Source organism: Gossypium raimondii, chromosome 11, assembly GCF_025698545.1.
Source record: "Gossypium raimondii isolate GPD5lz chromosome 11, ASM2569854v1, whole genome shotgun sequence".
Lineage (NCBI taxonomy): Eukaryota > Viridiplantae > Streptophyta > Magnoliopsida > Malvales > Malvaceae > Gossypium > Gossypium raimondii.
In genome coordinates, this window is record NC_068575.1 from 2,933,579 (window position 1) to 2,949,330 (window position 15,752).

At 31.1% G+C, this 15,752-nt stretch overlaps 2 protein-coding genes across 4 annotated transcripts; one reads left to right on the forward strand and one right to left on the reverse strand.

Moving 5' to 3' along the window:
- LOC105761542 (beta-glucosidase 42) lies at positions 1 to 4,851 on the forward strand. Of its 3 annotated transcripts, XM_012579383.2 has the most exons (12): positions 1 to 169; positions 442 to 508; positions 640 to 698; positions 1,053 to 1,128; positions 1,203 to 1,365; positions 1,446 to 1,671; positions 2,761 to 2,876; positions 2,951 to 3,165; positions 3,368 to 3,402; positions 3,566 to 3,668; positions 4,030 to 4,138; positions 4,354 to 4,851. In XM_012579383.2, exons 1-12 carry the CDS (start codon positions 44 to 46, stop codon positions 4,529 to 4,531), a joined length of 1,473 nt encoding a protein of 490 aa, XP_012434837.1. In that variant the 5' UTR covers positions 1 to 43; the 3' UTR covers positions 4,532 to 4,851. The 3 variants fall into 3 exon arrangements, with proteins under 3 accessions (XP_012434837.1, XP_052480394.1, XP_052480395.1); XM_052624434.1 differs by lacking the exon at positions 1,053 to 1,128 and having other exon boundaries at positions 1,196 to 1,365; XM_052624435.1 differs by lacking the exon at positions 1,053 to 1,128 and having other exon boundaries at positions 3 to 169; positions 1,129 to 1,365.
- Positions 4,852 to 6,745: 1,894 nt separating this feature from the next.
- On the reverse strand, positions 6,746 to 9,170 carry LOC105761541 (CBS domain-containing protein CBSX6). Its single transcript, XM_012579382.2, has 3 exons — positions 8,801 to 9,170; positions 8,350 to 8,711; positions 6,746 to 7,848 (listed from the first exon to the last, which is right to left on the reverse strand). Exons 2-3 carry the CDS (start codon positions 8,691 to 8,693, stop codon positions 6,909 to 6,911), a joined length of 1,284 nt encoding a protein of 427 aa, XP_012434836.1. The 5' UTR covers positions 8,694 to 8,711; positions 8,801 to 9,170; the 3' UTR covers positions 6,746 to 6,908.
- Between the last annotated feature and the right edge of the window lie 6,582 nt (positions 9,171 to 15,752).

Consider the following 15,752-nt stretch of genomic DNA (forward strand, 5'->3'; position numbering starts at 1 on the left):
CTCTCAATGAGTGACACAATAACAACAACAACCAAAAAAGAACATGGCTAAGAAGAAGCATGTTTTGAAGGAAGGCGATGAACATGATGGTTCCAACACTAAAAAACAAGTTTGTCGAGCTGATTTCCCTCCCCACTTTGTCTTCGGTGTTTCTACCTCTTCCTATCAGGTTTTCTTCTCTTCTTCTTTCATTTTCCGGTTTTGATCATAAAAAATCAACTAACTGGAACCCAAATTGATACGAAAGCAAAACTATCATTAGCTAAAATGGGTTGAACTCGAAACAAATCAAACAAACAAATAATCTAAAATGGCTTATTCTTAAAATGATCTGAATGATGTAATAACTCAAACAACTGAACTCAGAACACAAAAAATTATTATTTTGTATTATTTCTGTTGGAGTTTAGCTTCCATTACTTCGGTTTTTCTTTCTTTCAGATTGAAGGAGGTGTGAACGAAGGTGGCAGAGGTAAAAGCATATGGGATGCTTTCTCTCACATTGAAGGTATATCAGAATAATATGATAAAAAGCCTCATTTCTTACAATACTCACCCATAATAATAACCTTGAATTATCTTCAATATTATACATATATATCTATATAAAAAGTATCTTATTTTCCTTGATTTTCTTAGGAAAAATCGTTGATGGAAGCAATGCTGATGTTGCAGTGGATCATTATCACCGGTACAAGGTTAGTATTACAGATATTAGATAGATAGGGTTGTCAAATGCATTACATGGTGCATTTCAACAAGGTTGTTGACACCATATCGGATCAGGAATTGATTGATATATTAGTTTAAAATAAAATAAAGAATTGATTAACCTGCAAACGAGTATAAACTCAGTAAAATATTGATTGAATCGAGTATCGACTGTAATTAAAAATTTTATGACTTTTTAATAATTCATGTAATTAAAATCGGACTAATCAACCAAACTGGAAATCGATGGCTTGCATTCCTAGAGTTATATCTTTAATATCAGCTCTCAATATATTTTTAATCTCCCCTAAATCCACAATTAATGGTCACACAACATACAGGAAGATATAGAGCTTATATCCGAGTTAGGGTTCAAAGCTTACAGATTTTCCATATCATGGCCTCGTATTTTTCCAGGTACATACATAATTTTACCGTCAACGTATCAAATAATTATCCCGATATATTAAAGTATTCGATTAAGGTGGCAGATGGTTTGGGAACCAAAGTTAATGAGGAAGGAATTGCATTTTACAACAATGTGATCGATGCCCTTCTTGAAAAGGGTATTGAGCCCTTTGTGACATTATACCATTGGGATCTTCCCTTGCATCTCCATGAGTCAATAGGAGGGTGGTTAAACAAGCAAATTGTGTAAGTATAATGGTATTTGCAACATTTATGAAAAGGTTAAACAAGCTAATTTATTTTTTTAATGTGGGGGGAATGTGTAGGGACTACTTTGCAAAATTTGCAGATACTTGCTTTGAACATTTTGGTGATAGGGTGAAGAACTGGGGTACAATAAATGAACCATTGCATATTGCTGTGGGAGGGTATGATACAGGAAGATCTGCCCCTGGGAGAAATCACAATTCATCAATTGAAACATATTTGGCTGCACACCATATGATTTTGGCACATGCTGCTGCTGTTTCCATATATCATAGCAAGTACAAGGTACAATATCGGGTATCTATGTGAAAAAAAGGAATAGTTTGAGGATCAATTTTGCATTTAAAACTATCTATTTTAAACAATACAATCAACTTTCCTTTTGATAGGATGGACCAGATTCAAAAAAAAAAAAAATTTAGTGGAGGTCAGAATAGAATTATAAATTTTTGAGGAGTCAAAATATAATTTTAAAATATATTGATTTCATCATTTTTGAGGATTAAATATAATTTCTTTTTTCTTTTCGGGCAAAGTGTAATTTTTTATATATTAACTTATAAATCCATCATTTATAACAAAATTATATTTAAAATTTTTAATTTTGGAAGCGAAAGCCCTCTTTAAATTCACCCCTCGGGTGGACATTTTTGCTCTCCTCATATCTTGATCTTATTTTTATAATTATATACAGGGCAAAGTCAGAAAATTTTTTTAGGGGTCGAAATTAAATTGTAATTTTTACGATAGTAATAAAATACAATTTCACCATTTGAATAGCTTATATTTTTATAAATTTTAAAGGATTAAATTAAATTTTTATCATTTTTATGGGGCAAAGTAAAATTTTACCTTTACTAATTTAAAGTTTTAAAATTTTAAATTGCTTAAATGAAATTTTTTCCATTTTAGTGGAGCCGCCCCCTAGATATGCCCCTCATTATACATATTCTTTTTTTGTTTTTATTTTTCCGATTTTATCTATGGTTACGAAATTAAGAGTTCAATACTGTACCAACAAACCAAACGCGGATGGTATTGAGGGTCCCTAAAATTTTTGAAAAAAAATTTAGACCCTTAAATTCTTTTTAAAAAATTTAGTTACCCCAAAAAAATTTGAATTTCTTAGTAAACTTTTCAAACTTCTTAAAATTTTTAATTAGATCCCTTTAAAAGTTTTGTCAATTCTCATTAAGCCTTTAAAATTTTTTAAAGTTTTAACTAGACCTATAAAAAATTTTAAACATTCTCGTTAAATCCTTCAAAATTTTTTAAAATTTTATTTTAGTCCTCTCCAAATCTTAACGTCAAGAATGGTTATATTTGAATTTGTTCTAGTTTATAAGAGTTGGTTGCACCTATTTCTTTTTGTAGGATAAGCAAGGGGGACAGATAGGGTTAGTGGTGGACTGTGAATGGGCCGAAGCTAATTCAGATAAAATCGAAGATCAATGTGCTGCAGAAAGACGGGTCGAATTTCAGCTTGGATGGTATACCTTTCCCTCACACTCACTCATTACTTTGTTTTACAAAAATTTAGTTTTGAATATGAAGTATACTACAGGTTCTTGCACCCCTTGTATTTGGGAGACTATCCCGAATCCATGCGTGACCGGCTCGGGGAACAGCTTCCGCAGTTCACAGAGGAAGACGAGGAGTTACTCAAGAGCTCTACGGACTTCATTGGGTTAAACCAGTATACGTCGAGGTTGGTTTCACATGCCGAAGATAGTGTCGAAGAAGGTCATTTTGAGAAAGCACAACAGGTTGCCAAAATTGGTAATATCATCAACTACGACACAATTTTTATGCATGCCAAAATACAAATTTACTAAAATTTTATCATAGATTAATTGATAGATTTCGAGAGTTCAAAATAGAATATTTCAGTTTTAGGTGGCCAAGCCCCTGCATGCCCCCTCCCTTCGTCCCTGCATGATGTATGATCTCTAACTCATGATTTTGATTATATGTTTGACAGTGGAATGGGAAGATGGAGGGATAATCGGTGAAAAGGTACAAATTAACTAAATTAATTGAACTCAGAGGAGATAATTTTGTTCGGCTTTTGTAACCTTACTCTCTATTACTTGATCACAAACAAATCTTATTTATTAAGATATTTTACATATTATAAATATCTATTTTATTAAATCAACTGAATTATCTATTATGGCAGGCTGCATCGGAATGGCTCTATATTGTTCCTTGGGGGATGCGGAAGGTTCTCAATTACATATCTCATACATACAACAACCCACCAATATATATCATGGAGAATGGTATGCAATTGACTTGAAACATACTTGGACTTTGTCAAGGGCTTGCAACAATTTAGACTAGGGGATTGGTTTGAGGTTAAGTCAATCATGATTGGACTAATTCACCTTTTAATATTGTTAGATCATTTTGGAGTTAGGTCGTTTTGAGTTTGGGTTGTTTTGATTTTGGGTCATTCAAGTTTAACACTTGATTGAAATCATTTTTGGACTCAAATTGGGTGGGTTCGGGTTACTAGACATTTCATGTCAAATTAAAATGGATTGGATTTAGATTTGAATTAATTGAGTCGGATTTTTGAATCTGAATAAGAATTAACCGGTATGACTAGTATTAATAACTTGAATGCTTTTTGAAATATAGGTATGGATGATGAAATAAATGAAAATGTCCCACTCCATGAAATGCTTGATGACAAAAAAAGGATTGAGTTTTACAAAGGATACGTTGCTTCTGTTGCTCAAGCAATCAAGTAAGTATAGGTTCATTTCTTTAAGGGAAACCCTAAAAATATCAATAAGCTGTTGATTAAGGTGATAGTAGCTTCGTCTCCCAAAGGGTGAGAACACTAATTCAAACCTTGATTTATGCACTTATTGAGAGGGCTTTACCTTTAACGCTCCCGACCCGATAGAGATTCGTTAATTTACACTAGAAAAATCAATGAGAAATTAATGAAATTTACAGGGATGGAGTAGATGTGAGGGGATATTGTGCATGGTCATTATTGGACAACTTTGAATGGTCTCATGGCTACACCAAGCGCTTTGGTTTGGTATATGTTGACTACAAAAATGGCCTAACCCGCCATCCCAAATCTTCTGCATTTTGGTTCAAGAGTTTCTTGAAAGACAACCAAGAATGAACCATTAGCTGCATTGCCACCCACTAATTTCACTATCACTATTAGTAGAAGCAAATCTTTATCAGCTCACAAGTCACAAACAGAATTGTCCTTATAAACCCACGATCTAAGTTTTTGAGAAGAACATCCAATGTTGCTAGACCAAGAGCTGGGATTTTCTATCACTACTATTATATTACATTGTATGTTGTTCATCTTAATGCCCCATAATTTTGGGGGACTTTCCTTTTTTCCTTGGCTCAATCTTAATTTGAATAAATGTGGGTGGTAATTATTTATATGCTATCAAATTTATTCAATTAGAAGGGTAAGTTTGACTATCTTCAAGTTTATTAGTTGTATTAGTGTTGCCTATTTTTCTATTAATTTGCTCAAGTCTTCAGTTCACATTGGTTGCAAGTTTGATTATTGGACAACGTCACTCTATGAATGATAAATTTTTAAAGTTTTTGTACAGTTAAAACAATTAACTATTATATTATTTGAAGTTAAAATTAGGTGTGAGTTCAATTCGATCGAATTTTTTAAAATTTTCCAATTCATCAATATTAATTAGTTTACCAATGTCACATGCCACAAATAGAGTTACCCGTGTTATTTGAATCCATGATGTGAATTTTCAAGTTGAGCGCCTAATACAACTAAATCAAGAGTTGGGATTCTCTGTCGCTACTATTATATTACATTGCATGTTGTTCGAATTTTTTTCTTCTTTAAGTTTCAGCTCAATCTTAATGTATAATATATATAAAAACAACGAGTTTGGAAAAATTTTTAAACTGATGAGAATACCCTTTACTTTTCATCATATTACTAATTTCATAATTTAAAATTAATTATAATATTTAAAGTTGAAATAAAATAGAACTTGTGATAATTATACATTTAAAATAATTACAATTTAATAGAAGTCGTGATAATTACAAATTAAAAAAATTAGAATTTAAATTACAATTATTAATTAAAAAAGTGGTGGTAATTTTAAAATAAAGTTATTACTTGAATAGAACTTTAAGCATAGAAAAAGTTGTTATAGTTATAATTATAATTATTAGTTTAAATTTTTTTATGTAAACAAAAATTGTGCTAATTTTATTGATGTAAAATAGAGTTTTTAATTGAATAGAATTCTAAATATCTTAATTATCACTTAATTATGTTAATTAATTATTATTTAGAATAATACTACTTTGTGTGAATTACATAAAGTAAAACTATTTTTATGTTAAATATGTTTAAAACAATTTAATTATTATTTAAAATTTTCTATTATAATATTTACATTAAAAAATCATATATTTTAATTATATTCAATAATTCAAATGAGAAATATTATTCTATGCTAATTATTGTAATTAAAAATATAACATTTAAAATTAATTAAATATTAGATGAGTGATATCACATGTGACTCAAGTGTGACATTAGAAGCTAGTTTGAATAAATGTGTGGTGGTAATTATTTATAATACGCTATCAAATTTACTTAATTAAATAGGTAAGTCTAACTATTTCTAGGTTTATTAATTTTAGGTTTATTAATTGTTTAAGTCTTCGATTAATACTAGTTTCAAGTTCGATCATTGGACAATCTCTACATCATATAAGATAATTTCTTTAAAAGCTTTTGTGGAGTTAAAACAATTAACTATTATATTATTTGATGTTGTAATTAGGAAAGTTCGGTTCAAATTATCAATGTGATAATTGGTCCGATTTTTCCATATTAATTTTGGGTTTTGAGAATTTATTTTGTTAAAATAGTCTCGTTTATAGCTTTTGAAATTATTTAGTAAGTTTCAAGTAATTTTCATTAATTTTTAAAAAATAATTTTGAATTAAAAAATTTAATTTTATTCGAATAACCTCGATTTTTTTAACTTATGAACCAAAACCATTCAAACATAATCAATTTGGATCAGTTTCTGTTTCTTGATTTTTTTTCCTCAGCTATAATCATGGTTGTTTAAATTGGACTGAAAATCAACTAGAACATCAATCTATAAAAGGGTATTAGACTGGTTGAATTGATCTAAAAACCGGTTTGACCAGTCGGTTGAATTGGTTTTTTTTTATTTTAATGATTTATTTAATCAATTCGAATAGACCAATAGAACTCATTAAACCAGATCGATGACTTGATCAATTCGACCACCTGCTCATTTTAAAAACCTTAGATATAATATACTTTATGGGCATCTTTGCACTATAGAACTAGAAAAATACAGATAACTCTCTTAAACCTCATAAAGCAAAATGTGCTGCATAAGAGGGCAAACATGGGTGCTAAAGTCAAGAACAGCAATGGAACTAAAATAAATAAATAAATAAAATAGAATAAAAAAGGAAAATGGTAAAAAGAGGTAGGGTTTGGGAATTCAATGATGATTTTCCAGGCGAAGCTCTATGATAGATCGAGGTGTGAGAGCGGAGAGACTAGGTGCTTTGGAGGTGACCGCAGCCAAAATGTCGGCATAACCCACCACCCCTACTAAAACATCATCATCATCTTCACCTTCAGTCACCCAAACATGGGTTGCCCTATGAGATAGCATTTGAGCCATAACCGCGGCCAACGAGCTTGTGGTTTTACATGTCAAGGGTGCACTTCTGCCCCTATACGTGCCCCGACCGACTCCGAAAGTTGGGGACACTGGACTGTACCCACTGCTCATACTACTGATTTTCCTTGGCCTTGTTGATTCAACACCATTGTCTAGGGAATTATTATTGCAATCAGTGAGCCATCTCGAACTCACATTATCCTCGATCCCCATAATGAATTGTCCGGCAGAAAGGTTGGCTAAAGCCCATGCTGCGGCTATATAATCACATTTCCATAGTTTAGAGACTGAGATTTCTCCTAAAATTCTATGCCGACCATCTGGTGTGCTCTCCATAATGGCAAACGCGCTGGGATCACCCGGATTTTTTTGCGTTGCTTCGGCAGCTGGGAGGGAAGCGTCAATGGAGCTATAGTTGTGGTTAATAGCTCCAAGTGAGGAGATCGAAGACAGGGGGAGTGGGGCTAGAGCACCGAGGCAACCGATGAGGAAACGGATTATGTCTTCTCTCGACAAACAGCAAAACTTGTTGCGCATGAAGGGTGGGGTGGATGATGAGGAAGAAGAAGCAGAAGACGCAGCAGATGAAGGGGCACTGACATTAATACTGAGGTTACTACTGTTGTCCACATTCTTGAGCCACTTGCCATTATAAAGGATCGAGAATCTCTTGCTCATTCCTTTCCATACCGTGCTCTTCAGAACAAGAAGTCGCCTCACACCTTGTTTCATCATCTCCAATGCATCTATCAATCTAGTCCAACAACAAAAGAGTCAGCAATGCCATTAGAAAACAGCACTGGCCTGCAATAAAACTAGAAATATGTCCTTACTACCGATATTCAACACAACTGCTCAAAACCTTAAACTAGCTACCAAAATGATCCTAAACAAGATTCATCAACTCTGCATCATAGGTAAACCGGAAAAAAGAGATCGATATCGTAAAATCTTTCTCCTACAAGTGCATATAAGTTAACAGCAAGCAAAGTATTTGAGAGGTAAAAGTACTATGGAGGAAAATGGATAAACATTTTAATACAAAAACCAATATGCTCACAAAGACTAATAGTATAAAGACCTCCATTTTACTTGGGCTTTACATCCACATAAAATTTCAGTCCCAAGCATAACAACCAATCCATTATCATCACAAGATTAATAAACAAAGCATAACAAGCATGTCTACAATAATTGAAACTACACATGCTTGAGCAAATAGATCGAATATACATAAAAGGGGCAATGAGCTAACCTAATACCAGGATCAACAATCTTCAAGAGAGCATTGTCAGGGACAACAACATCAGACACAAGTGTTTTCATAGCTTTGTCCTGGTCTTCCAAACATTGAGGTTTAGCTAAAAAAGACACAACATCAAGTGAAGTTAAAATACCCACAAATCTTTGTTGTCTCGTATCATTGTTTTCCGCCATTTCCATATGAGTTTTTCTTTTCCAAACTGTTATACCACACCCTGTTGACTCTCTTATTGCTCTTATAGCTGATCCAATCGTTTCTGTTTCATAAAATTCTTCCAATTCTGGCTTCCCCACCGTTAGATCACCCACTACATGGTATAAAAACACCGATGCCATGTTTGTTTACCGAGAAAGCTGTAAAAGAAAAGGAAAATGAAAATTCATCATTTAGTGATGGATTATTAATCTTTCTGGAATAAAGGGTACTTCTAATTTTCAATTACCTGAACTGGGTTTTGACTTATTCAATACAAAAATGATTTTTTTTTCTCTTCACTTTTTGTTTATCAATTACAACAAATGAACTGTTCTATAAGAACATATTGGGTTTTCTATAAAAACGATAATAATTCAATATACAATATTAAAAAGAGTCAAAAAGGGTTTTCTTCATCTTTTTTTTTTTTTTGCTTAATTCACTTCAGAAATGAAAGAAAAATCTGGGTTTTTTTTTCTAGAAACCAAAAGAAAATGGTGAGGGGGAAGAATTATAAGAGGGAAAAGAGGAGGAAGATAAGGAGGGATTGAAACGAAAATAATGAAACAAAAGGCCATTGCGGTGATCTCTCACAAAACACTGACTGAATTAGTGGCTCACAAAGCACGAATTTTGGAAAAAATTTATTTGTTTGTTCTTTTGGATTTAATCGGGTGATTTGCGGGATAACGTGGATGAGATTTGAGAGAAGATAAGAAAAAGGTTAAAATATGCCTGTAGCCCTTGTACGTTTTGAAAAATGGGAATTTAGTCCTTATACTTATGTTTTTAGAAATTAGTTCCTCTCCTTTTCAAATTTCAGATTTCAAGTCCAACTGTTAACCTTATTAATTTCAAGCCCAACTCTCTTGGTAGTCATATAATTAAAAAATGTTGTAATGAACTTGAATTTAATAATATTAACAGTTGAACCTAAAATTTGAAATTTGAAAAGTAAAAGATTAAATTCTTGAAAATATAATAATAAGGACTAAATACTTAATTTTTGAAAAGTACAAAGATTATAGCCATATTTTAACCAAAGAAAAAAAATTGGTGAATTGTTTTTGGGGAAGCAAGTGGCCATGCTTTGTTCCACTTAAAAAGGATTTTTTTTTTCAAAAATATGGGATAACGCAACTATTAATCCTTAAATTTGTTAAATTGAAAATTTAGCCCCTAAATTTTTTTTTGTTCACATTAGTTTTGAACTTGTTAAATTTTCCCGATTTTGGTCCATGTGATGATGTGGCACTTTGAGATTGTGTCACATCATCACATGGATTTTTAATATAAAAATGATAATTTTTAGGTGATGATATGACACAATATTAGAGTGTTAAAATTTGAAAAAAATTGCCAAGCTTAGGAATTAACAAGTAAAATAGTTTAAGGACCAAATTTAAAAAATGCCAAGCTTAGGGACTAAATGTTGCTTTATCCCTGAATATTAAATTTTACAGTATTAAAACTTATTTACTTTCTTTTTGATCTAACTTCTCTTTAAGGGTTAGTATTTGGTACATTGGTAGTGTACTTGTTTTATTTCACAAGCAAATTTGAAATTTTGACATGTCTTTTTTTTTTAAAAATATTTTACCATACCCTTATATGACATTTGTCAACCCCCGACTCTGCTTGTGAAGTCTAAAAACTTCATTGGTAGTGTACCAAATACTTTCCCATCTTTTAATTAAGTATTTGGCTCAAAAAGTATAAGATTAACTTTGATAATAATATTTCTATCAAGGAAAAAAAAAGGCTTTGATAGTAGTATTATTGTGTAACACTCTATACCCGGTCCAACCGTCGGACTTGAGCTATAGAGTATTACGACAATTAACAACATTTATAATCCTTAATTTCCAGTTAAAAGCAAGTTAAAACATGAAGCATTCAAAAACATCATTATACTGTGATTTACAACCAAAATCGAGCCTTAATCAAGCTTACAAAGCTCTTAAACCAACTTGAAATCAAATTCAGACTAATTTGAAACTTTTATGAAAAGATAGGTAAAAAGTAAAAATAGGGGTCACACGACTGTGTGACAAGGTTGAGGCTGTGTGGTGCTATCACACAGCTATGTCCCCAAACTGTATAACAGATTGATGCCATGTAACCCAGAGTCACACGGCTATGTTGCCAGGCCGTGGAACAAACTGTGGACTTGTGGATCAACCTGCACCTAAATTCAACAGACCACATAGCTGTGCCCTGCACCCGTGTATGGCACACATCCGTGTGTGCCTAAAATGCCTTCCAAAACAAGCAAACACAACCTAGGTTCCCTTAAGCTTCAAGTTATGCAATGGACCCTTGATCAACCTGTTAAAAGACACCAAAAACATACCAAAACACAAAAATAAATCATTCAACCCAAGTGCCTAACCAATATGCCACATTTGGCACCATAATTCAATCATTAATCATCAATCATTCATGTATAAACATACCTACATTTCATGTCTATTCATTCACCAAAACAACATAACTTCACAAATGACTCATTCATCAAGTAAGATACATTATAGGCATCATATCATGCTTTTACTATCAAACACCACGACCAACCAAAACAACCTTTAAAGTTTACATCCAAATACATAATTCAAAATCAAGATGGCACAAAAATTAACATATATAATGCCATAAACCTATTTACATGTCACTTATAATTGAGCCAAAATGAGTAAATAACTATAGAAAGAGTTAACGAATAGTGTGATCTCCAAAGACGATCTAATCGACAAATCGAATCCGACAATCTACAAGGAAGAAAACAAGATGAGTTAAGCTTACTTAAAGCTTAATAAGTTAATATAATTTAAACATGACATACCTGTCATTTATAAACATAATAATTGAAATAAACAAACAACCTAGTATTTCTAGCCATGTTTCATGTTTCCTACCATACCAAATGGTTAGTCATGAACACTTACTAGCATCAAAACATTTAAATAACATATTACACTTACCAATTCACATTCAATCAATGAAAAATATTCCATGCCATAATAATCCATTTCCTTTCAATTCATTAATTTGTTTTGCCTGGATAACTTTAGTAAATTAACTTTAGATACACGAGGAAATTATGCTCACACAACCTGGCAATCGGGACATTAACCATTATTCAATGCTGCTCACACAAGCTGTCGGGAATCTGCAACAAATGCTAGATTTTAGCCATCAGTATGGTATCCACCACCGGTACATAGTACGCAATAAAATATAACACTAACACAGACTGCCTGATAATTGTAGCACCGGTAAAAATTACCCGATAACTGGAATCACGGGCACATAGTGCCTGATAAACTCTAATGACATGTCATTTGTATCCTAATCATTCACTAAGCTCACATGGGCTTTAACTTTTTTTCCCTATAATATTTTTATCTTTATAACATAACACCATATTCAACATTGATCATTTGCATACCTTGTAATGATATAATTCATTTCTAACATGTAAAATTTATATACTTTGCAATTCAGTCCCTTGATTCCATATCAATTCTTACCTCCATAAAGCATACCAACACTTATACATTTATACACATACATAATTTAATTCCAAAAAGTTATTAAACAGAAATAACCTAATACGAACTTACCTAAACAAAATAGCAATAAACACCACACTGAGGACTACTCGACGACTTTCTCTTTTTTGCGATTATCGATCTGTTGATCCGTTTCTTGATCTACATAATAATTTAACTCGATTAACCATTTTAAATACCTTAAAATATCTAAATACATGTATTTGACTCTTAAATAATATTTTATGTTAATACCCTAAATTTTTACCTTTTATTCAATTTAGTCCTTAAAATCGAAACTTATATATTTATCACAATTAATCCCAATTCATGTTAGCTGAATTCTCTTTGACCCTCTTACAACCCATAATTAATGAAATCTTACAATAATTTCACACTAAATTCAATATATTATCAATTTAATCCGACATGGTTGGACTATTATTTAATTACTAAATTTTTATATAAGTTTATAAAAGGTATATAAATATTAATAGAAACTATTATTTAATATAATTTTAAATAAATAATAAAAACGACTTTTTGAATTAGATGCAATACATTTTAACATATTGAATACAACAAAATGCACATTCAATGTGATCTAAACTTTCATGTACTTTACATAGCAAGTAAGGATTTTTATTGAGAATATTATATATATTTTTTAGAAAAATTTATTTTGTAAAAATATAAAGTTTTAAACAAACCTAAAAAAGAGGCGAAGTCAAAAATTTTGTATAAGAAGATAGAGATAAAATTATAAAATTTGGAGGATAAAACTAACAATCTTATATAAAATCCTCATTTTAAATTATTAATTTTTCAAAAATTCAATTTATAATTTTTCCATTTAATCAAACGAAAAATAAATTGATTTTTTTTAAATTTGGGAGGAGCTATGAAAAAATTTTCCATTTAACTAAGGACTAGTTTAGTATTGCTTTTAAGAAACACTTTTGAGATAAAAAAAATACTAAATAAATTGCTTTTGAGACCAAAAAAAATAACTTTGTAGAAGCACTTTTTTTTAACCAAAAACAGAAATAGAAAATTTTAATTTTTGCTAAAAAGTGTTTTTTAGCTCGAAAACATTTTTAAAAAATAATGCTAAACTAATATAAGAGAAGGCATTCTCTGCCACCTTTGGCTATGCCCCGCTCAAAGGTTGAACATTTAATTATTTTGAATTAATTTAATTTCAAATTTGAAATATTCCATAATAAATTATATTTATTTTTATCTATATCTTTAATCAATTATCTTTACATTTATACAGGGACTCAGAGAGATAATGTGCTTTAACATACTCGAATTCACGTCCTCCTGCATTAGCAATAATATCTATGCCAATTTGGTCTTACTTACTTGGCTAATTTATTCAAATTCAGATATTCATTATTTGAACGTATTTTATTTTTAAATATTTTTTGAGCTTCCTGAATTTGAATATTAGGTAAATTCATATATCCAATAAATAATTCAATTGGATAGATTTTGATTTGAATAATAATACTTGAATTTAATACGGACAACAAACATAATCATGTTTTAAAGCATATTTTGAATTTGAATTCAAAATTTACAACATTATAGATATTCAGCTTGCTGATATTTTAAGTAAGGGTAAGCGAAACTTGATTCGATTTGAAAAAAAAATTCGAGTTAATCGAATCGAGTTATTTGATTTTTTTCGAGTCAACTCGAATAAGTAATTTGAGTTTTGAGTTCGAGTCGAGTTGAATTTTATAGTTCGAATAACTTGAATAATAAATTAGTGTAAATACCCCTTTGGTCTCTGTCAATTTTGAAGATGAACAAATTAACCACACTCTCAACAAAAATTACAAAAAAAAATCAAAATAGTTTTTAAAATTCAAAATTTTTATAAAAATTTAAAAAATTATATTTTAAAAAGAATATAATTTTTTTAAAATCTAAAGAATATATAAAGAAAGTTAAAAATTTTAAAATTTTCTAAAATAATAATTATAAGACTCATATAAGTTAATTAATGATTTAAGCTTATCACAATATTTTAATTTGATATGTTTAGTTTTTAATTTAAGTCAAACAATTTCGTTCGATTCGACTTGACTTGAATTTCATTTCATATTGCTCGATTCGAAAAAAATTCAAATCGAATTAAGGTGATAAAATAAGACTCAATAATTCGAAATTTTTTACTCAATTCAATCAGGTGATCATCACCTAATAAAAAAGGAAGAATCTAATAGAGCATTTGTTAGATGCTACAAGAAACAAAGGTGGAAATCCTTTTATTACAAAAGTCCCAAAAAGTAGGGCATAATGAAGATTTTGATTTTGTTGCAACACTTTGAACATGGTTGAGTTGGAATGTTTCATGGAAGCAGAGTATAAGCATAGGCCCAAATCAAGCCCAGAAAAATACAAACAAGGGCTCAAACCAGGCCAAAAAGCCCAAAATAAGAAAAACAAGGGCCCAAATTAGGTCTAAAGAGGGGGAGAGACCAGGGCTGTCATACCCACTGCCGGCGAGCCTGCTAGCAACAAAGTGTCGAGGCCAGAAAAAAGCAACAGCCCCATCGTGGAGTTTGCCGAAACCGTCGATTGAGGAGGGGACACGGCCAATGAGAACAACGACAACAATCAGACAACCTTGATCTGGTGTGTCGAGATCAGCATCCATCACAAGCCATCGAAGGCCAAGCAGTGGAGATGCTCCACGGAAAGCACTAGGGACTTAATCGGAGCAAAAGAGACAAAAGACAAAGGAGACTCCCCGCTGAGGAAAACATGGAAGACCACGAGGAGGCTGGGAATCTTGCATCCCGCCATTCCGACGACCAGAAACCACGAGGAAAAGTGGAGGAGGATCTCAGAGTTATTCTACCGAAAAGTGAAAAGAAAAAAAAAAAAAAAAGGAGAAAGGCTTGTGGCGATCAACACAAAGGCCAGCCGCACCAGTGGCGGTGAAGGGAGCTTTCAAGGGGTGAAGCAAAAAATTATTTGGGGATTAAATTATATATTTTCATCGTTGTAATAGCATTGTATTAATTTGTATATTTATAAATTTTTAAGGATTAAATTAAAATTTTAAAATTTTTAATTCAATGTATAATTTTACCAATTTACTACTTAATAATTTTATAAAATTTAAAGATAATATCTATTTAATTTTTCATTTAAGGGAAGCTTTGATCCTTCAATACTAGAATGCGAATGCGCTTAAGTACACTTGAACCCACGTTCTATTTATTGTTGAAATTGCCATAATATCAACTAAGCTAAAGCTCAATAAATATTAATATTTTATTGTTAAGAATTTTAGGTTCGAACCCAGTTGATTTTTTTTATTAATTTTAGGTTGAATGCTTGAAGTTGGAAGCACAATTTGTTGAGATATGAAACATAAGATCGAGGTTCAATCTTTATCTATGTGAATAGAGCATATTTCATGACCAATCATTATTTTTTCGGAGAGCACTCACAATTAGGGGCATAGTTAAAATTTTAAATTAATAAAAGTAAAATTATACTTTGGCCTTTTAAAATTATAAAAATTTGATTTAATCCTTTAAAATGATAAAGATATAGGCTATTAAAATGGTGAAATTACATTTTACTATCGTAAAAATTACAATTTAATTTCGACCCCTAAAAATA

Bases quoted from the DNA above. Each gene is read 5' to 3' on its own strand.
- LOC105761541 (XM_012579382.2), bottom strand. From the start codon at position 8,693: ATGGCATCGGTGTTTTTATACCATGTAGTGGGTGATCTAACGGTGGGG. The intron at 7,849-8,349 runs GTTAGCTCATTG...TTGTTGGACTAG, and splicing joins ATTGTTGATCCTGGTATTAG to ATTGATAGATGCATTGGAGA.
- LOC105761542 (XM_012579383.2), top strand. From the start codon at position 44: ATGGCTAAGAAGAAGCATGTTTTGAAGGAAGGCGATGAACATGATGGT. The intron at 1,366-1,445 runs GTAAGTATAATG...GGGAATGTGTAG, and splicing joins TGGTTAAACAAGCAAATTGT to GGACTACTTTGCAAAATTTG. The intron at 3,403-3,565 runs GTACAAATTAAC...CTATTATGGCAG, and splicing joins GAGGGATAATCGGTGAAAAG to GCTGCATCGGAATGGCTCTA.